The following is a 22924-nucleotide window of genomic DNA, read 5'->3' on the forward strand; positions in this document are numbered from 1 at the left end:
TTAATAAAAGTTGACCTAATATTTAGGGAGAAAATTCGAATAATAATCCAACTTATATCACTAAATTATAGATTATAGAAGATTGACCGTAAAATCTGCATAGCAAGTCAAAGAAAAACTCAATAAAAACGAAATATCCTCTTAAAATAAATGTGTTAACAATAATAATAGTCAAACGAACTATGATTAATATACATATAAGTTAACTTTAATTATATGATTACAAAGCTAGATTTTAATACATTCTATATGAGACTTCTTCCATCCTTATAACCCAAACATTAAACATCAACAAACTTACATATACATATACATATATACTCTAAAATACTCCATTTTTGTTACTTGATAAACTGTAATCCGAAATCTAAGCACAAAACATTAATAAACCAAATTACAAAAATAGAGAAAATAAAAACAAGCTGTTAAGTAGGGTCACAGTTATAGATATTTCCAAAATTGAAGTCCATGTAGAAGGATCCGTATACTTTGCATTTATGGTCAAATTGGCAACTTGTATAAATTGCCATACCATACCATCTAATCACTCAATCATTTCCAAAACATACATACCTACACGTACACACATATTCACAAATTAAAATGAACATCTCAGGCATTTGTAGTTTTCTTCTCATAACTTCAATTGCCATTATTATTAAGTGTGGTGTCATTGTTACCGGCCAACTGCCTCCAACGGGTCAAGCATTGATCGAACAAAACGCTGATCGAGTTATTGATCTTCCCGGGCAACCATCGGTGTCCTTCAAGCAATATGCCGGGTATATTACAGTTGACGAGAGCCATGGTAAAGCGCTGTTTTATTGGTTTTTTGAAGCTGTTAATAATCCAGAAAAGAAACCTCTTCTTTTATGGTTAAATGGAGGTAACGACATTAATTACTCTTTTACATTTATTATTATTATTATTATTTTATCATGGGACGTAGGAATAACTCAACACCACATAATTGAATTGAACAATAATTCTAATATCTGTATATAGGTTTGATTAACTCGGTACTCCATGTGCAACATATACTATCATTTATATTCAAGTTAAAATATTTATCACTAATACATTTTAATTTAAATTAAAGTTGATATAATCATAACTCTCATAGTTTCATGACATCATATTATTTAAATAAATAATTGATGTTGCATGTTAGGACGACACCAAAAACGTATACGTACGTATACATTTTGGATATAAGAGCCAACGAAAATATTCTATCTTTCTTGTCTAGTAATTTATTACTACGTATTATGTTTTATATATGGGGGGTGATTAGTACATTTCTTTTTGTCATACATACGTAATCAAATTAATTTTTTGAACTATTTTACCCTTCTATTATAACCTTCTTTTTTGGACTATCTTAAGGTAGAGAGAAAGGTATATGAATGAAAACAGATTGTTCATTAATGGTCCGTTATCAATTTATTTCTATGGGCCAACTCTACTGAAAAGAGGACAAATACATTTGTATTTCTTGATTACGGAGTATTATTTATACTTATCTTTGGTATTTATATTTCTTTTACATTTTTATTATAGGTTTTTAGTTGAATTTTGATATGTATTTACAACGCAAAATTTATGCAATCCACAAAAATAAAATACTATATTTGAGTAACTTCTAAATCTATAATCCCTCAGTATAATTGATAGGTTGTTGTTACTTGTTAGTACTAAAGTTTCAATTAATAAAATAGCGTGTAAAATATCTACAGTACATATTACTCATATATATTATTTTGGCAATTTTAAATTAATTAGTAGCTAGCTAACTATTCTTTGTCATGCATGACGTTATGTTCTTTGGTGTTTGTCAATTAATTAAGTACTATGATTATTATGACATGTATATATAAGCAAAAACAATAATTAGTTAATGAGTGTAATGTTTTGTAAGCATTGTTATTGGTGGGGTTGCTCAAATAATTCATTTAGCAAATACTTAGGATATGTACTTCGGGGATATAAATATATAAATATATGTTGTCGATTGTTGTTAGGTACAAATGTACAATGATCATTGATAGCAAGAAAAATTTAATTTACACGTTTAGTCCTTACACAATTCAAATTTTACAGTATTAATTTCTATATATTGTTGAGTGTATCAATTCATGTAATTTGTAGCTAGGCTCTCCTGTAAACGAGCCGATGTCTAGATTGAGCTCGGCTTGTTTAGAATTCAAAGAGCTCGAGCTTGACTCGTTTAGAGTCTAATATATTAAACTCAAACTTAGTTCGCTTGATTTTATAAAAGTTCGAGTTTTGCTGGATTTCAGCTCGTTCATATATATAGTTATTCTATATAATTATAATTATATAAATTATATATTTATAAAATAATAATAATTAGTGTATATGAATAATGCTTGTTTAGACTCAAGCGTGTTCGAGTTCAATATTAGAAGCTCGAACTCGAACTCGTTTCCTAAACTATCTGCTAAACATGTTCAGGATCGAGTTCGAGCTCGTTTAAGCTCGACTTGAATTGATCGTATAGCCACTCGATCTCACATAACTTGCAAGTAGCTCGGATCGTTTACAACCTTATCTGTATTTGTAGTAGAGAAGATTTCCCCTTTTGATTTTCTTAGAAATTTACATATTATTAACATACTCACTTATATATAATAGCTATAGTATATATATTTCAAAAAGACCTTAGAACATGGGAAATGGGGATTGAAGCTAGCTACTGTATATAATGGTCCTAACCATACACAACCATGTCCTTGTGGTAGTCAATTTTCCACTGGTCCTAACTTTACACAACCAAAACCTTGTGGTCGTCAATTTTTTCACCTGCTTGTCGATTTCGATCAGTTCCATTATGTGTAAGTACAGGAATGATAACACTGATAGAGACTTCGGGTTGAGATTGAGCTACCAAAATCGTTTGATTTTTAAAGTAGTCGAAGTGAATAGCAATGTCCTACCCTGTATGTAAGTTATAAGGTTTACTAGTTAACAATCGTACATCTTTAATTCTATTGATGACACATTTGAATGTTTGATCTGTATATAAGAAATTAATATCCGGTCAACAATTGTAAGAACCATGTAAATTTACAAATATATATAACTATGTGTTCAACTTAACTCTACCTCACTAGTCATAGCATGTAAGAACATGTGAAAAATTGTATACATGACATGTCACTTATGATAACTTATGATAAAGAATCAACTAACTTAAAATGTTTCTATACATTGGGATCTGAACCATAAACATTATAAGATAGATTTTGAGTGAAGTAATTTAAAGCCCATCATTTAGATTGTGAGTGCAAATTGCACCACTCACTCTTCATATATCATTGACTTGAAATACATGTTGTAGCCAAATGGTTTGGTCCCCCTATTATCTTATTGTGACCACTTTGCTTTATTTCTCCATATATGACTTTTGTTAACTTACATGTGTGTCAAAGAATTTTTATTTTGGTTTATAAAGGAACCCATGAATAAAGATAACATTTACACATGGGAGGTTCTCTCAACTTAATTAGTTTTTGTGGACTTGGTTTTTTTGTATTAAGTTTATGTATTAAGTTTACGTTGCTAATATGGTTTTTGTGGATTTGTGTTTAGTACTTTCAAGCCATTGTTCAAAATATTTGCGTGGTGTTAGTTTATGAAAATTAAAGGGGCTAAATAAGTCAGGTTTATATAACGTAACTTTTTGCAAAATTGGTCAAAAGAGTCGAGTCAAACTTCAAATATAATTTCTATTTGATGCCACATCGTTATCACTTTTTAATAATTCTTTTAAACTGGTTGAATTAGAATATGACGTTTCTATGAAAAGGGCCTTTGACCCATAAAAAGGTTGTCAGCTTTTCGGCCCATTCAATATATGACAAAAAGCCCAACTCACGGACAATATTGCTCATTATTTTTGGTCTATATGATAATGATTAATGATGATGAGGAGAGTGTTTTAATTCACTTTTTGTTTGATTTTATGATACTCATTACCTTTTTATATTGGAGAATATTTTTACTCAAATATACATAATCTAAAGGAGTTATCCAATAACCATTTATGACCCTTTTCCCGAATCTAAAGGAGTTATCCAATAACCATTTATGACCCTTTTCCCGATTAGTGAAGGATTAGTGAAGTTTGAACCTGATAATTCTTACTGACATGAACGATCATGTGTTGATAAATATAGACCTATTCTAAATCTTTAGATTGTTAAATTGTATACACCATCACGCAAACTTACAGCTATATATAAATTGTTAATAGGGATGATTGATTAAATGTTTACTCACTATATCCTGATTTCATTTTTATTTATTAGTTGATTATTGTATAACACTTACAATTATAATTATATTCTATATGATGATACAGGTCCAGGGTGTTCCTCAGTTGGATATGGAAATATGGAGGAGTTGGGGCCCTTTATAGTTCAAGGAGACAAGACAAAGCTTGTTTTAAACAATCATGCTTGGAACAAAGGTAAAGTAACATATACTATATTTATAAGCTACTTATATAAATTAGACAAACATCAAATTCATAATTAAGAGCTACCTAATTTGTTACAGCTGCTAACTTGCTATTCCTCGAGTCCCCAGTTGGTGTTGGATTCTCGTACACTAATACTAGCGATGACCTCAAACAGCTCGGTGACACCATGACTGGTACATTGTACAAACACAACTACCATATGAACGTACGTACGTACATATATATTTGTTTATAATCATTAACAGTCTTATTTGATGATGATCAATAGCCAACGACTCGTACAATTTTTTGCTTGGATGGTTTAAAAGATTTCCACAGTACAAGTCTAACGAGTTCTACATCTCTGGTGAAAGTTACGCTGGTACGTAATGATAGAATATAAAGTAATATAATACTCCGTATAATATATAGTATATAGTATATAGTATAATATAATATAATAACTGTAATTGACATATATACTCGGTGTCTATTTTTTCAGGGCACTATGTTCCTCAGCTATCCGAGCTTATATTTGATAAAAACAAGACCATTTGCAGTGATGAGCGTATAAATTTCAAGGGATTTATGGTAAGAATTTTCATTTTTTTCAAACCTGTTATGTTTTTTTTTTCTTTTTCTTTTGCTTTGGAATTAAGGTTTGTGACAAGTTATAATTATGCAGATTGGAAACGCGTTGTTAGATGATGCAACTGATCAGACTGGAATGATCGATTATGCTTGGGATCATGCAGTGATATCGGACCGTGTGTATCGAACTGTCAAAAGAGAATGTGACTTTAGCAACCCAAATACAACTGATGCTTGCTATACAGCGTTGAACGCGTATTTTGATGTATACAAAATAATCGACATGTATAGCTTGTATACCCCCTCGTGTGTCAATTCTACTGCGAGTTCAACTCGACGTCCGTTTATGGGTGGCAATGTTTCCCCTCAAACTTTTTCCAAGAATGTAAGTACTTATTATTTTCATATTTATTTGATTCTTCTATTTAAGATGATATTTGTATCTTTATTTTAGACTAATTACATACATACCATAGAGGATTGAGAATATGTGGTGGTTATACATTCAAGTTATACGTATAAAATCGTCTGTAAATGACTACAGAAACATTGGCATGTTAAACCGAGGGGATACGACCCATGTCAACCACAATACACCGAGGCATATTTAAACACGCCAAGCGTTCAAGCAGCACTGCATGCTAATACAACAAAAATATCCTATCCGTGGACGCATTGCAGGTAATTGTTTCATACAATAATACCTTTTGGTTAATGATTTACGACATTTTTGTTTTCTTTATTATATATGACGTGTTTTGTTTGATTGAAACAGTGATATTATAACAACTTGGAATGACGCCCCTAAATCTACGCTCCCAATTATTCAAAAACTTGTGAACGAAGGTCTGCGGGTTTGGGTTTTTAGTGGAGACACTGATGGTAGGATCCCGGTTACCTCTACAAGACTCTCTTTGAGAAAGCTTGGCTTGAATGTAAAGGAAGATTGGACTCCATGGTACTTTAAAAACCAGGTAATAAATAATGTTCATCTTATATACAACAACTTTGTATACTCACTCTCTTAATAATAAACTGAACTGAATTAGTTACTCTTTAAAATTTAATATGAATATGAATTTTCAATTGTGATTAAAGGTTGGCGGATGGACAATTGAATACGAAGGGTTGATGTTTGTGACAGTTAGAGGAGCTGGACATCAAGTACCTACATTCAAACCAAAAGAATCACTTCAACTTATTAGGCACTTTTTGTCCGATAAAAAGTTGCCAACTATACCTTTTTAGCATTTGTGGCACCAATTTATTTAGAAAAGACTATTTTGATTCTAGTTATCAATTATTATTATCAGTAGTAATTTATAAGCCCACACATTTTGCTCGTGGGTTTCCATCATCTCTTATCTGTCCAATTTATGCAAATGTGAATGATTTTTTTTACTTTAATTTGTTAGTACAACTAGAGATGTAAAGATAGGTCTGAAGCAGCCAGTGGACTGCGGCTCGAAAGTATTTGATTTGTGAAAATATCAACTGAACATATGAGTAAGAAATTGACAGTCATGAAACATTGAATAAAAAGTAATTAAAGAGTTCTACAATTTTATAGCAGTCACTTTAAAGTCAATTTAGTTATTATTTATTATATAAAATATAGAATATTTTTATGCGCGTTAACGTAATACCAATGTTATCTTCAAACAAAGTTAAATGCAAAACGTAATGTGTGGTTTATGTTAGAGAGGTCCAACGGTTTGATCTTGGCACCCATCTAAATCGCCCTTTTCTATATCTTTTCATATCATCAACGGTTAGAAAAATGATCATTTGAAAAAAAAAAAAAAAATTCTCCAACGACTCTTAATGGTTACTTTTGATTTTTTTTTCTAATTTATTTATTATACTCTATATATACATATCCATATTCCATATTCTATCAACACTTTCAATCCAATTTATCACCAAAATTTTATTATCACAAATGAGTTCCCAAAAAAAGTCAAAGGTAAAAGCAAACAAAGAGATCAAGTTCAAGAGAGAAACACAATCAAGAAAGATATGTATCGACATTTAATTGATACTATGCAACAAACTAGCGGTTTTTCTCAATTTGCAAATATCAACCCGTTTACGAATATGTTTCCATATGTTCAACCACAACAAACACAACAACTTTCATACTACCCGAACCGACAACAAACACAACAACTTTCACACTACCCGAAGCAACATCATCAACGATTTCCAACACCAAACCTGACACCAAACACTACCCCGACGAATCGGATGACGAAGAAGTTCCCAAAACACCACGGGAAACCGAACGCAGGGCCGAACTCGGACCCGTAGCCGATCCGAAAGGAAAGAAAGTGAAGTGTCCGAAAATTCCTTGGGCCGACGAGGAAACTAAAATTTTAGCCTGGCATTTTGTGTATGTTTACGTACATTCGGACACGGGAAACTCACAAACGTTTAATTCGTTTTAGGGTAAAATCCGAAGACAATATAATTCGCTAGTTCGGGAGCAAAGACGTGCAGATCAAATTATTGGGAACTGGAGTAAAATGGCACGAGATGTTAAGTAATTTATCGCAATTTATTCAACGCTCGAGGTACATTGGCACAGTGGTTGTGGGGGGAAGATCTTATGAGAAATGCACGCACATAATTCGAGCAACAAACCAAAAGGCCATTCAATTTTGAGGATGCGTGGCGAGTTCTAAAAGATTGCCTGAATTTTTTACAAGGTGAAGGTATCACGGCTAAACAAAAGAAATCAAGCTGACGATATACCAATTAATTTGACCGAGGAAAGTTCCAACCCGAATACAAGCACAAACCCGGACCCAAGTCAATTTGCAAATTTATTTAGGGATCAAGACCCATTCTGACGTCCTCCAAGTCAAGCTAAAAGTCAAAAGAATTCGTACTCATCTGATGCCGCGAGTCGTTTGTCATTCGATGAAGTACGACTAAAGATAGCTCAATCAGTCGAAGCTTCACAACAAGCGACAAATAAAGCCTTGGATAAGCTATGTGAAGACAGTGACATGAAGACAATGTTTAAAGGTTTGAACCACCGAAGCTTGGCTTGAGTGGTATGGGGATGGGATCCAACGTGGGGTATTGCCAACCCAGATTCGATTTTCACTACAAGCAGGGAGTTTCCAACATTTGATGGTACTTCCAACATCAATGCGATTTGGGAAGGTCTCTGGGGGGTTTTCTCAACCTTCGATGATACTGCTAACATCCTCACGAATTGAGTTTCCTCCTAACGCGTGTGTGAGTGACAAATGAGAGCATTCGATGTCGGTATCGCCGTTCAAAAAATGTTTAAAAGTTTGAAACTTCTTTCCAAACCGGTTTCACGTGAATTGCCTCCTGACGAATACGACATGCTAATGAGGGCTCGGGCAAGAATTAAGAAAAGATATGTGAAGCAATTGGAAGCTTCAGATGAGGAGTAGTTTGATTATATATTTTCTAGTATTTTATTTAATGAATGACGTATTTTAATTATTGTCGTAATGTTTATAATTTTTTATTATTTTAATGTTTTTAATTTTTAATGAAATTTTAGTTTTATTTGAATAACAGAATAAGTATATATAATTTAAATAATTATAATTATTTGATTTTAAAATTTTAAAAAAATAATATAAAAAGATAATTAAAAATATTGAGTAAGTTTGTCATGGTTGATAGTGTTAAGTTATGAGTTAGTTCTGAAAAGAAATTGCTGAAGTGACGCTAATGTGACAACTAGTCCTAGGAAGGAAGTGTTATCATGGTTGGGAGCACTCTTAGCATTGAGAGTTTAAGTTAATTGAAATGTTTGCTCATGGTGTGGGAAATTAGAAATATTGTATTAACGTTAGGAGTTTTAAGAAAAATATCCGACTTACTTAGTTACTAATATTCATTCGAAAGTTTTCACGTTTAAATCTTGGATTGATTAAAAGAGTAGAAAGTAATCACGTGATTGGTTCAAACGAGTGTATATCCCTCGCGTTGCGTTGGATTTGGTAGTTATCGATAGTTTGCTTTAAGGTAAACGTTTTTTTAGAACTTCTAGTAACTTAGTTTGTTAATAGTATATTTATATTAAAAAAAACCCTGTTTTAGTTACATTGCATAATAAGTTTATTTTGAAAGTGATTTAAAATATTGGTATTTTGGCTGCTAGTCAAGAGTTGCTGAAACAATAACTATCCGAAAAACAATCGTAGATGAGCAATTTAGTGTTCCATTCGAAGTTTTGTCCAAAGTTCTGAATCAAAATAATAATTTTTTAATTTTAATTTAGTTTAAGTTTAATATTAAATAAATTAAGCATCTAATTTAAAGCCAAATATAAGTATAAATAAAAAAAAAGAAAATTGAAGTTGAAAATATAATGTGCTATGTATAACTAAAATAAGAAAAAAAACAAATTAAGGAAATACGGAGTAATGGAGTACTAAAATATACTGTACTAGATATATTTACTCAGTATGCACTCCAAAATATGTACTCCCTAGATATTATAGTCAGTAAAGACTTATACTCCCAACCTGTAACATCCCGTTTTCTTCATACGTGCCTTAAGGTACTTATTTAATCGTTAGAAAGTTTATATTTCGCTTGTTTATGTGATTAAACGATATAAAGTGTTAACTCGATGTATACGAGATAAATTCATATATTACGTTTGAGATTGGATGCATGTATAAGTATATGCATAGGTTTTGATAGCGTTAGGTCAATTGAGACTTAAAGACAAAGTTTAAATGAATATAGGAAGCGTGAACGAGGTGTACAAGTCGAATAAATCTTTGTTGATTTAAAATAGTCGAAATGGCCAGTTACAGGCCAATGCCGCGCCGCGGAGATCTTGGGCGCACCGCGACAAATAAAGCAAATCAAAGTCAGGAGTGGAATAAGACAGCTCGAAAATCTAGTGTATTGCCGCGCCGCGACAATTGAGGTCGCGATGCGACAAAGCTGCAGATCTGATCCGTTTGTCCTATTTAAAAAGGGGTGGTCCAAGGGTATTTTCATCTTTTCGCGTATGGATCTGATTAGAGCTTTAAACCTCAACCACTTATCTCATTTATTCAATTTCTTTTTTCTTTTCTTCTTCTATTTACTCTCAAAACATAAAACCCATTTAAATTAAAAGTAAGATTCGAGAGTGAAGAATTGTGAATCGATCTTTGGAGCAAGAAGTAAAGTTGTTCTCCTTGTTCTTAGCTACGACCCAATAGTGTTGGTAAGTCTTAACTCCATGTTTTAAGTTTTAGTTAATTTATGGCTAGGGTTTGGGCCATTTAAGACTTGTAAGACCCATTTGGGGGTTAAATGGGCGAATTTGGGTTATATTGATGTAAGGAAACCCAAATAACTATAATCTAGGGTTTGGTTATGTAAATAGAGATTTGTAAGTGTTAGATGGTGTTGTTAGTCACTAATACACTTGTAAATGATGAAAGAATTGTTAATGGGTCATGTTTGACTAAAATTGCAAGTGTAAGTGTCAAAATGAGTCAAATGTGTAGTAGTTGACCTAATTGGGTGAAATGGGTATGAAATGCCCATAGTTCGGGTTAGTTGGTGTTAGTAGACTTACATCACTTGTTCCTAGTGATTTATGACAAGTCTTAGCCATTAATGGGTGGTTTTGGTGTAGTTGAGCCATTTAATGCAAATTGGGTCATTAAATGCTCAAGAGTGAGTATTGTGGTTAATTCCACTAGTTGTGTATTGAATGTGTACTTATTGTATTAGGTACTTCACTTTGAAGCTTGCGGAGTTGTTAATTCATCGCCTAGTCTATAAGGTGAGTGGAATAATTATGCGTACATGTATATGGCGTGTTTATTTGTGAATGTTATGGTATGAACCACGTGCCGGTAGTGCCATAACATGTATGTGACTAGTATTATGATGTGAACCACGTGCTGGTAGCATCAAGTGTGAACCACGTGCAGGTAGTACTATAAAATTTGGATGTGAACCACGTGCCGGTAGCATCAAGTGTGAACCACGTGCCGGTAACACTATAAAATGAGGCGTGAACCACGTACCGGTAGCGCCAAAGTGTGAACCACGAGCCGGTAGCACTATAAAAGAGTTAGACTCAAATGCGTATGGTGTGAACCATGTGCCGATAGCACCATAGTGTTATGGTTAACCATATTATGTTGTTGAACGTTGGATAAGCATGCTATATATATATATATATATATATATATATATATATATATATATATATATATATATATATATATATATATATATATATATATATATTGTATTGAGTATACGCTAATGTGGTGTTGCACTCACTAAGCTTTAGCTTACCCTCTCGTTGTTTACATTTTTAGGTGCGAACGCGGAGAAAGGAAAAGGGGTTATTGGGCATTAGATTTCCATGATGCTTGCTAGTTAAAGCTTTTGGAAGATGACCCTATGCTTTTGGCTAGTTTAGCCCCAAACCATGCTCGGGTGTAGTTTGGATTAAAACTATCATTTCAAATGGGTCGAATTTGTATTACATTTGATTAATGGCCCTAGTGCCTTTTGTAAACTTTAAACATGTTGTACGTTCAAGTGGTTTGTATGAAATGGTTTACGTTATGTAACCAATTATTTTGGGCGTAAATGGTTGATTAAGTTTAAAAAAAAAATTATCCGGTTGATTACGGGTTGGGTTATTTCAAGTGGTATCAGAGCATGGTCTAAGGGATTTAAGCGACTTGAGATAGGTGCCTAGACTTAGACTTTATTGTGTATGCGCGTTATGCGGGACTTGTAGAAGACGGGTCGGACCGGGGATTGGTTAGTGCCTAGGTTTAGGTGGACTAACTATGCGCTAATTATTTTGTGTTGTGTTTTGCAATCATCAAGCTAGATAGTACATTGTACTAGCGAGTTAATGCGACGTGCTCGCATAACAATGATTAGCTACCATTGTTACGGGTTCAAATCGTGTCAAACAAGCGATGTACGACGATTGTTGAGCAAAATGGGGCGGTGTGGTGTTCATGTATATTGTGTCATGTCTTTTCGTTCGTTATTTAATTTACTTCGTTTTATAGAATGAAGATAAAAAATGAACATGATACCAATGAAGGAGGCACGAGCGAGGACGTTGAACTCACGGCCAAGGTTGAGGCCATCTTTAAAAGGCTAAAAACGAAATTTCTTGACGATGTCCGAAAGGTCTTCCAAGAATCGGTTGATGGGCAAGTAACCGAAATGATCAATGAGCGAATGAATACCGTGATCGAGGAGGCATTAGAAGCTAGAAACATTCATCCTCATGGTGAATGGGGTGATGGTAATGGTGGTTATGGAAGGCGAGACTTCCATTACAAAAATTTCAAGGATGCTCAACCCCCGATGTTTAATGGGGTACGAGATCCGTTAAAAAGCACATGTTGGATTTCCGTACCGCGGAATGTCCTCCCGAGAAGAAGGCGAGGTATGGTTCTAGCATGTTACGGGAAGAGGCAAAGTTATGGTGGGATGATAAAATCCAATTATATGGTGAGGAGCAATGCATGAGCTTGACGTGAGAGGAGTTTAAGAAAGAATTCTTCAAAGAATACCGAACTTCTTCCGACCTTGATAGAATCTGGGACGAGTTGCACAATTTGCGACAAGGTTCAATGGAATTGGTTACTCTCAAGTCTACCTTCTTGGCAAAGACTCATTTTTGTCCGGAATATGTTGGCGATCATAAGTTGATGAAGGATTTCTACCGTACCATGAATGATGAGTTTAAGGGTAAGATTAGTCGAGGAGCGGCTAAGTCTTTTGAAGAGTTATTTGAACTGGCTCGGGGTTTTGAGCCGGAGGTTCCAAGAAAAAGCGATTTCACTTTTTCTAAAAGAAAGTTTGAAGGATCAAGTCATTCGAACTTTTCAAACAAGAAGTCAAAGAAGGGTTCCGAAGGTGCAAATAGCGTGAAGAAGGGTGATACTCTGGGTTACGGGCCCATGTGTTTTAATTGTAAACAAATAGGACACATGGCCCGTGATTGTACCAATGCGCTGAACAAAGTTACTTGTTATAATTGCGGTAAAGAAGGGCACAAGAGGCCGGAGTGTCCCGGTTTGAACACTGATCATGTTAAACGGTTGGAGAAAGCGGCGGGCACGGCTAGGGGTCACAACTATTTGATGATGAATGAGGAGGGCAAGCAATCCAACGAAGTTGTTTCAGGTACTTTCATGGTTAACTCTAATCTGGCACGAATACTTTTTGATAGTGGTGCTAATTTGTCATTTGTGTCTCCAAGATTTGTGCCTAAGTTAAATAAACCGCTAGTTAAGTTAAGTCGTCCGGTAGAAGTTGAAATAGTGGATGGCAAGACGGTGCTAGTGGTTGATGTGTGTAAAAATTGTAATGTTGTGTTTGGTGTCGAAAGTTTTAAAATTGATCTCATTCCGATGACTTTGGTGATTTTGATATCGTCATTGGTATGGATTGGCTCGATCGTTATAGAGACGATATTGCATGCCATGATAAGTTTATTCGGGTAAAGACCCCAAGTGGGGGAGAGTTAATTATTCACGGTGATAAACTAAGAAGACTTGTGCCGATATGCACTTTTGCACGGGCACGTCATTTCCTTGTTAGTGGTGGCATGGCTTTTCTTGCCCATGTTGTTGATAATCGAGATGAGCCACCATCCATTCGTGAAATTCCGGTGGTTATGAATTCTAAGACATTTTTCCGGATGAATTACCGAGTGTTCCGGAGGAAAGACAAGTTGAATTTCGCATTGAGTTGGTTCTGGGGGCTACCCCCATTGCTAAAACTCCTTATCGTTTAGCACCAATGGAAATGCAAGAGTTATTAAATCAAACCCAAGAGTTGCTTGAGAAGGGTTTTATTCGACCGAGTGCTTCGCCATGGGGCGCTCCGATTTTATTTGTGAAGAAGAAGGATGGTAATATGCGGATGTGCATCGATTATCGGGAGTTGAATAAAGTGACGATCAAGAATCGTTATCCATTGCCTCGGATTGATGATTTGTTCGACCAACTCCAAGGTGCAACGTATTTCTCAAAAATCGACCTACGGTCTGGCTATCACCAAATGCGGGTCCGTGAGGAAGATATTGAGAAAACGTCTTTTCGAATGCGTTATGGGCATTTTGAGTTTGTAGTTATGCCTTTTGGTCTTACGAATGCACCGGCAGCATTCATGGATCTTATGAATCGAGTGTGCCAACCTATGTTGGACAAGTCGTTAATTGTGTTCATTGACGACATACTTTTCTATTCGAAGAGTATGAAGGAACATGAACATCATTTGCGGGGTGTGTTAAAGATGTTACGAAAGGAGAAGTTGTATGCTAAATTCTTCAAATGTGAATTTTGGCTAAGGGAAGTTCAATTCCTTGGTCATATTATGAACAAGGACGGTATTCAAGTAGATCCGGGGAAGATAGAGACGGTGAAGAGTTGGGGACGATCGACTACGCCCACGGAAATTCGAAGTTTTCTCGGATTGGCCGGTTATTATCGTCAGTTTATCCAAGGCTTTTCTAAGATTGCTTCTCTTTTGACGAAATTAACGAGAAAGAATGCTAGATATAATTGGGAGAACGAGCAATAAATTGCTTTTCAATTGTTAAAAGAGAAGTTATGCCAAGCTCCGGTGTTAGTATTGCCGGAAGGTGTAGAAGACATGACGGTTTATTGTGATGCTTCTTTAAATGGGCTCGGGTGTGTTCTAATGCAAAGAGGTAAAGTCATCGCTTATGCCTCTCGACAATTAAAGGAACCCGAAACGAGATATCCGACTCATGATCTTGAGTTGGCGGCGGTTGTGCATGCGTTGAAAATTTGGCCCCATTACTTGTATGGTGTTAAGTGTACGATTTATTCGGATCATAAGAGTTTGAAGCATCTTTTTGATCAAAGAGATTTGAATTATCGTCAACGTAGATGGATGGACGTAGTAAAAGATTATGATTGTGAAATACTTTATCATTCGGGCAAGGCGAATGTGGTCGCGGATGCGTTGAGTCGAAAGAGTCAACATCTGGCGATACGAGTAGGATCGTTACGCATGACTATTACTAACAATTTTCTTGTAAAGCTTGGTGAGATTCAAATCGAAGCTTTTGTTAACAACAAACATGAGGAGCGAATCTTGGGCCAAACGGAGTTCATTACCCTAGGCCCGCATGGTTTGTTATCCTTTCAAGGACGAGTGTGGGTGCCTAAAATGGGTGATAATCGACGAGTGCTACTTGACGAAGCGCATAAGTCAAAGTATTCCATTCACCTGGGTGCAACGAAAATGTATCTTGATTTACGAAAGGAGTATTGGTGGCCGGGCATGAAACATGATGTTGTTAAGTATGTTGAACAATGCGTCACGTGTTTGCAAGTTAAGGTTGAACACCAAAAGCCGTATGATATGTTACAATCGTTAGAAATCCCGAAATGGAAATGGGATCACATTACCATGGATTTCATTACAAAGTTACCTAGGACGGCGAGAACCCAATTTGATTCGATTTGGGTGACAGTTGACTGATTGACGAAAAGTGCTTTGTTTCTTCCCATTCGGGAAGCGATATCTTCGAAGACCTTGGCTAAGTTGTTTATCAAAGAAGTAATCTCTCGACATGGGGTTCCTATATCTATCATTTCGGATCGAGATACCCGTTTCACATCTCGGTTTTGGGAGAAGTTTCATGAAGATATGGGTACACAATTAAAATTGAGCACGGCGTACCATCCTCAAACGGATGGTCAAACCAAACGTACGAATCAAACATTGGAGGATATGTTACGGGCGTGTATTATTGATTTCGGTGGTAGTAGGATGAACACTTACCGTTGGTGGAATTCTCGTACAATAATAGTTATCATACTAGTATTGGAATGCCACCGTACGAGATGCTTTATGGGCGTAGGTGTCGAACCCTAATTTGTTGGGGTGAAGTGGGTCAAAGAGAAATCGGGAGTACCGATTTGGTTTTAGAGACGAATAGCAAGATCGATATGATTCGGGCTCATTTGAAAAAGGCTCAAGATAGACAAAAGTTGTATGCCAACAAACGAAGGCGACCGATCGAATTCCAAGAAGGCGACATGGTGATGCTCAAAGTTTCGCCATGGAAGGGTGTTATTCGGTTTCGAAAACAAGGAAAGTTAGCTCCTCGGTTTATTGGTCCGTTTAAGATTTTAGCTCGTGTTGGTGAAGTGGCGTATCGTTTGGAATTACCCGTAGAGCTTGCGGGGATCCATAATACATTTCATGTTTCCCATCTCCGTAAGTGTCTTGCGGATGATTCTTTATGGGTACCATTAGACAAGATTGAGTTAAACAACAAGTTAGAGTATGTTGAGAAGCCGATTGCTATACTCGATGAAAAAGTAAAAAGGTTGAGACATAAAGAGGTGAGAACTTTTAAAGTTCAATGGAGTCGTAGTAAAGGTTCCGAGTTTACATGGGAACCCGAAGAGTTTGTGTAACGACCCTAGATTTTCCAACGTTTATTTATTAATAATTATTATTAATACTTGTGTTTAATGAATGTATTGCTTATATACATTTACTTGTTACCGCGATTAACTTTTGAATGCCCGAAACGTCTTTGTGACACACGTACATTACACGAATAATATTTTTAGAATATTATTTACATTCATGATTAAGTTTTATTAATCATTTTAATTAACTAAGGTTACTAGTTGTGACGACCCAGAAAAGTTCGACTAATTTTAAATTAAACTCTCGATACGATATTGTATATTTTGACACGATGAGCAAAGTCTGTTATCTTGAGCCTTAAAATTCTTGAACTATTTCAGTAAACCCATGACCATTACCGACGATTCACGAACAATTGTTGTAACTACATATATATACATATATATATATAAATAAAATGTATATATAATAATTTGAAATGATAAAATACGAATTCATGATGTAATTTAGTATATAAGATAATAATAATACTGTTGATATATATATATATATATATATATATATATATATATATATATATATATATATATATATATATATATATATATATATATATATATATGATTTATATACATGATCATTATTATATACATAATGTAATAAATAATAAATATTCATCATATCATTATATATATATAGCTACTAAATATTACATAATTATTAAAGTGTGAAATTTATATATTAAAATTTAATTACAGATTAAGATATATAAAAGAGTAGATAAATATATATTTCGATAGTTATACAGATACATTAGAGGATTCAGTGTTACATCCTTTTCAACTGTGACTAATTTGGATTTCTGATCCGATTATTGAATTTAACCCAACAAATTGGTACGATTATGTGACTTTCTAGATCTACTATATATATATATATATATATATATATATATATATATATATATATATATATATTTTTTTTTTTTTTTGTTTTCTTACCTTTGGCCATACAGTCAATACTACCTTCTTTATGTATAATCGATCCAATTACTAGACAAACAACCATCTAACAACCGCCACTTAATCCATCTTTTTCTTTCTTTCTTTGTTTAATCAAACGCCACTTTCTATTGTTTTCATTAGCATATCATCTTAATATATATATATATGTACATTATACTTTCACAACCACCTGGAGTCTTTGTTTCATTATCAAGAACACCACTACACCCATCATCTTTGTATTTGAACATCATCAACCGTTTTGCTATCTTTCTTTTGTAAAGTCATCACCATTTAACCATCTTTCAAACCACCACTTTTCTCCTCCATGAGCAACCCACCCATTTAAACTCCACCGCCACCTTAAACTATCACCACCCTTTATAACACACTCCACACCAACATGTCGACCATCGTGAACAACCTGCAACCACAAGACACCCTCACCAACGCTTGCAACTATTTGCTTCTATTTCTATTCCTTTCCAACAAAAATCATCCAAACCTCACCGCTACTTCGAACCATTCTAAAGCATAGCTACAACTAAGTATATTTAAGTTGTGAACTGAAAAACAGAAACCTAAGTTGTGTTACAGTCATATAATTAAACCATAACCATCAACAAACAATCACCATGATCACCATTAAACCCCACCGTATACTACCATTTACTACTACCGTTCCTATATCCTTTATTTCCGGTTCAATTGTAACTCAAAACCCTACCAACACGCCACCATCGTCGCTATCTTACTTCTATTTCTTCAACTACCACAAACACCACTATAACCGTCAACCACCTCTCTTTATTGTTTTCTGTTTCACGCTGCAAATCTTCACCACCTTAACCAGAATTTAATTGCTACTACAGCAGTTTCATTATTGCTGCTATGGCCGCCTTTCGAACATACATAACACCGCCACCTCCTTCGATCACCACCACATGAAACCCACCTTCGGTCCATCATCCATTAAACTGCAACCTGCTGTAAATCGTTGTACCTGTTGTTTAAATACATGAAGAGGTTGATGAAAAATAATGATGATAAAGATATAACATGAGCTGTAAAGTTAGCAAATGGTTGTCTCCCACTATGAATTCCAAATGAATTAAAAAAATCATGGACGTATTTTCCTTGGTAGCGGGCTTTTAAAATGGGGACACTAAGTTTTTAGTTTGGGCCGTGGGTTTGATTTAAATATTGGGCTGTGAAAAGAAGACGGGCATATGAAACTACTATGTTGGGCCGTAGGGATTTAGGCACTTAAACTTGGGCCACGCTTCTTTTAAACTGTGATCCATCTTGTTTTCGGTTGAACTGAATGAGTGAGGATGTTTACGGTTAATGGAGAAGATGCCATAGATCGATTTTAATGATGATGTATTGCGAAGATATGAATTAAGAAGTTAATATGATTATAATTGAAAAAGAAGATGAGACAGATAATTACTAGTTAAGTATATATGAAAAGGGAATTAAAATAGAAAAATAGATTAGTTCAGTTGGTTAGGGAGGTGTTGGTTTAATCAAGAGGTCACGGGTTCGAATCTGGGCAGTGACAGTTCCTTTTAGGAAGCTTATTTGATCATTTGAAGTTAAAGGTAGTATTATTATAGTTATTATTATCATTGTCATTATTATCATTATAATTAAAATTATGAATTATCATTTTTATTAAAAGTAACATTTTTTATTAAAAATTATTATTAGTAATAAAATTATCATTATCATTAACATTATCATTTATTATTAAATTTAATATTATTATTAAAACTATTATTTTTAATAAATTTATCATTATTATCAGAATTACCATTATTTTTATTTTTATTACAATTATCATTATTTTAGTATTATTATAATTATTATATTAGCAAACAAATAATGTTTTTATAAAACTATATTATTATATATATTATATTACATACTAATATTTTAAAAATTAAAATCTTATTATTATTTGAGTTACATATAATATATAAATATCTTAATATAATCATATATATATAAACTTTAATACATTATATATATTTTAGTCAAAACACTTTAATATGAATCTAATATACAAATTAAGTATATATTTAAAATACCTAATTAGATGTAACTAAGTTATTTATTAACAAATATTAATATATGAACTTGTTTAAGTGTTATTATATGAGTTAATATATATACATATATATGATATAGGTTCGTAAATCTGAGGTCAACCCTACACTTGTTAAATGACGTCATATGTATTTTTACTACAAAATACAGTATGGTGAGTTTCATTTGCCTTTTTACCCTTTATATTTTTGGGCTGAGAATACATGCGCAATTTTCATAAATGTTTACAAAATAGACACAAGTACTTAAAAATATATTCTACGTTGAGTTGTACCACTGGCATATTTCCCTGTAGCTTGGTAACTACTATTTACATGGGTATTGTAAACGCGAATCCTGTTGATAGATCTATCGGGCCTGACAACCCCAACCGGACTGGACGACCAGTATTCAACGGTTGCACAGTACTTCGTTTCGTTACTACACTTGGTACAGTGTAGGGAGATTTCATAATAAAGGAAATATGCGACGTTGATTAAATGTTAAGTATGGTTACCAAGTGCTCAACCACTTAGAATGCTTTACATACACTTGCGAGTGTATTATGTTTATGATTATAAAATCTTGTGGTCTATTAAAATATTGAAATGATTGTTATGATAAACCTATGAACTCACCAACCTTTTGGCTGACACTTTAAAGCATGTTTATTCTCAGGTACGAATTAAGTCTTCCGCTGTGCATTTGCTCAATTTAAGGACATTACTTGGAGTCGATCATCGCAATGGAACCAAATGTTGATGACTTCGTCCAGGTGGATAAGGACGGGTCTTCACAGGTGGTATCAGAGCGTTGGTCCTAGCGAACCAGGTCTTGCATTAGTGTGTCTAACTGATAGTTATTAGGATGCATTAGCGAGTCTGGACTTCGACCTTAGCTGCATATTATAAGTATTGTTTATCATTTCTAGTGGAAAACTACCTGCTTATCATTCCTAAGTCTAGACACGACTTCCTGCACTTATTTGATAGATAGTGTATAGATAAATTCATATCTTAGCGTATCTGTTACTGTAGACTTTATCTGACACGTTTCCTTAAATCCCTTCGTAATCTACGGGATCTTCTGTACTATGTATAGGTATTCTATATAATTAGAATACCATCCGATATCCGAAAATCATTTCATATCGAAAAATCCTTTATTCAATCGTACGCAATGGAACTCACCATTAGATCAAGTCTCTCGGATTTCGATATGGAGTCCCACTCCAGCTCCGAAAGCAGCGTCACCAGAATGAATCAATCAATCAGCCATCCTCAATTTATCTGATGGGTTCGTAGTCGACTTAACCAATGGAGACGAGAAGAAGGCGATCCCTTCCACCAACCGAATTCACCTTTTGGCGAAGAACCTGAATCACTTACCGACGAATCAATCCGAAACACCATTTTCACCCTCATTTCCCGAATATCTCAACACGATTATATTTTTTTTAAATTCTAAACCTTATTCATCCGCTCGTTTCGACCGTCAATCATCCCGGAGTAATAGAAGAGGTCAATGAGCTTTGCGCTCGAGTAGTAGCTTTGGAGAATATGGTGCAGAACCTACCAGCTTCAACAACATCACCAGCACCAACAGTACCACCAACAACCCAAGTTTCAACATCACATGCCTCAACATCTCATTCTATACCTTGAGCATAATCATCATTCTACGTATCGTTCTATCTACTTTATCTTCGTTCTACATATCGTTCTACATCGATTATCTTCGCTCGACATGGCGATTATGTAATTTCTAAAGTTTTAGAGATTATGTAATCTAGTTCCAACGATAAATCAAATGAGTTTAATATCTTATTAACTCATAAAATCCATGATTACATATGAAGAAAATATATATATGTATGTATATTTTCATAAAGATTGTAATTAAAAATTCTTTCGTACAAACTGTTAATGGTAAATATATTTTAACGGGTAGGTAATACCCGAGGAATATTTAGATTTCACATTAATAAGTTGCACTGTACATTCATCGAATCTGATTCAACGGTCATTTACTATCCTATGTACAACCACCGATATACGTATCCGTTCACCACAGAATAACCATTTCCATTTAAATTTCATATTTAGATTTTTACCTATCAGAATCCAACAAGTGGCATAATGAAGAAAACATTGGACAAAATAAAATTTGTTAGAAACAAACGAATTAACTAATTGAAATTTTGTTAAGAATCCACGCTAACTGTTCCAGCTAACTGTTCCTAGCTAACTGATTACATTTTATTTATCGCAATTTAATTATCGCAATTTTATTTATCGTCATTTAATTTCTGTTATTTACTTTACGCATATAATTTATCGTCATTTAATTTCTGTTATTTATTTTACGCACTTTAAATATCGGGACACGTATACAAGGTTTTGACATATCATATCGACGCATCTATATATATTATTTGGAATAACCATAGACACTCTATATGCAGTAATGCGGGAGTTAGCTATACAGGGTTGAGGTTGATTCTCAAATAATATATATACTTTGAGTTGTGATCGAGTCTGAGACATGTACACGGGTCATGATACGTATTAATTAATTCGAATATTATAAATTAAATTATATATGAATTATTGGACTGTTAACTGTGGACTATCGATTGGAACTATCAACATTGGACAATTAAAAAAATGAATTAAAATATTAATTATAACATATGAAACTAAACAATTCTTCAAGTTTGCCACTTGATTTCATCTTAAACCTCAATTGTATCTTGACAATTACAATCTGCGCTCAAACCTTTCATGATTCTTGAAAACACCTCGATCGAGAGGATGAACCAGCCGCACTTCATCTACGAAAGAAAAGATTGATGCACATAGTTATGCACCTGAAAAACCCTCGGAAACTGAGTAAACGTATAACACGTATCTGTGCTAGCACCTTTGGCGTTGTTATTACCGAAAAATCACTTTACAATCCCTTTTCAAAGTAGCAAATTTTGTCACAGCTCCAGCAAGTCAACTCCGACTTTTCATCCGAAACAACCTTATTATAACCTTGATATATATGTGTACTCTTTATTGTTACTGGGGAACCTTTTATATTCCACCATATTACCATCAGCGTTTAATCATCTAAAAATATAATTCTCTTAAAACCACCTCGGATTGATAACCGATGATTCAGTTATGGCTGCATTAAATGCAGAGGAAATAGTAAAATTGTAAGATGGCCTAGATGGTCAAGAGTTTGATGATAAAGAATGGAGTGATGGAAACATTCAATAGAAAATTTAGTACCGGAAAGCGAATTATGCGAAACTATGAAGGAAGCCGTGGACAAATCACAAAGAATAAGTTTGATTTCA

General features: G+C 34.2%; 1 protein-coding gene across 1 annotated transcript; it reads left to right on the forward strand.

Annotated features, from left to right (window-relative positions):
* Positions 1 to 590: 590 nt before the first annotated feature.
* Positions 591 to 6381, forward strand: LOC139893860 (serine carboxypeptidase-like 34). The gene is made up of 9 exons (XM_071877047.1): positions 591 to 886; positions 4385 to 4492; positions 4582 to 4677; positions 4773 to 4865; positions 4986 to 5074; positions 5169 to 5459; positions 5619 to 5755; positions 5850 to 6048; positions 6173 to 6381. The coding sequence occupies exons 1-9, from the start codon at positions 604 to 606 to the stop codon at positions 6320 to 6322; spliced, it is 1446 nt and encodes a 481-aa protein (XP_071733148.1). The 5' UTR covers positions 591 to 603; the 3' UTR covers positions 6323 to 6381.
* Positions 6382 to 22924: the final 16543 nt, after the last annotated feature.

The sequence above is a fragment of the Rutidosis leptorrhynchoides genome, chromosome 2 (genome assembly GCF_046630445.1).
Source record: "Rutidosis leptorrhynchoides isolate AG116_Rl617_1_P2 chromosome 2, CSIRO_AGI_Rlap_v1, whole genome shotgun sequence".
Lineage (NCBI taxonomy): Eukaryota > Viridiplantae > Streptophyta > Magnoliopsida > Asterales > Asteraceae > Rutidosis > Rutidosis leptorrhynchoides.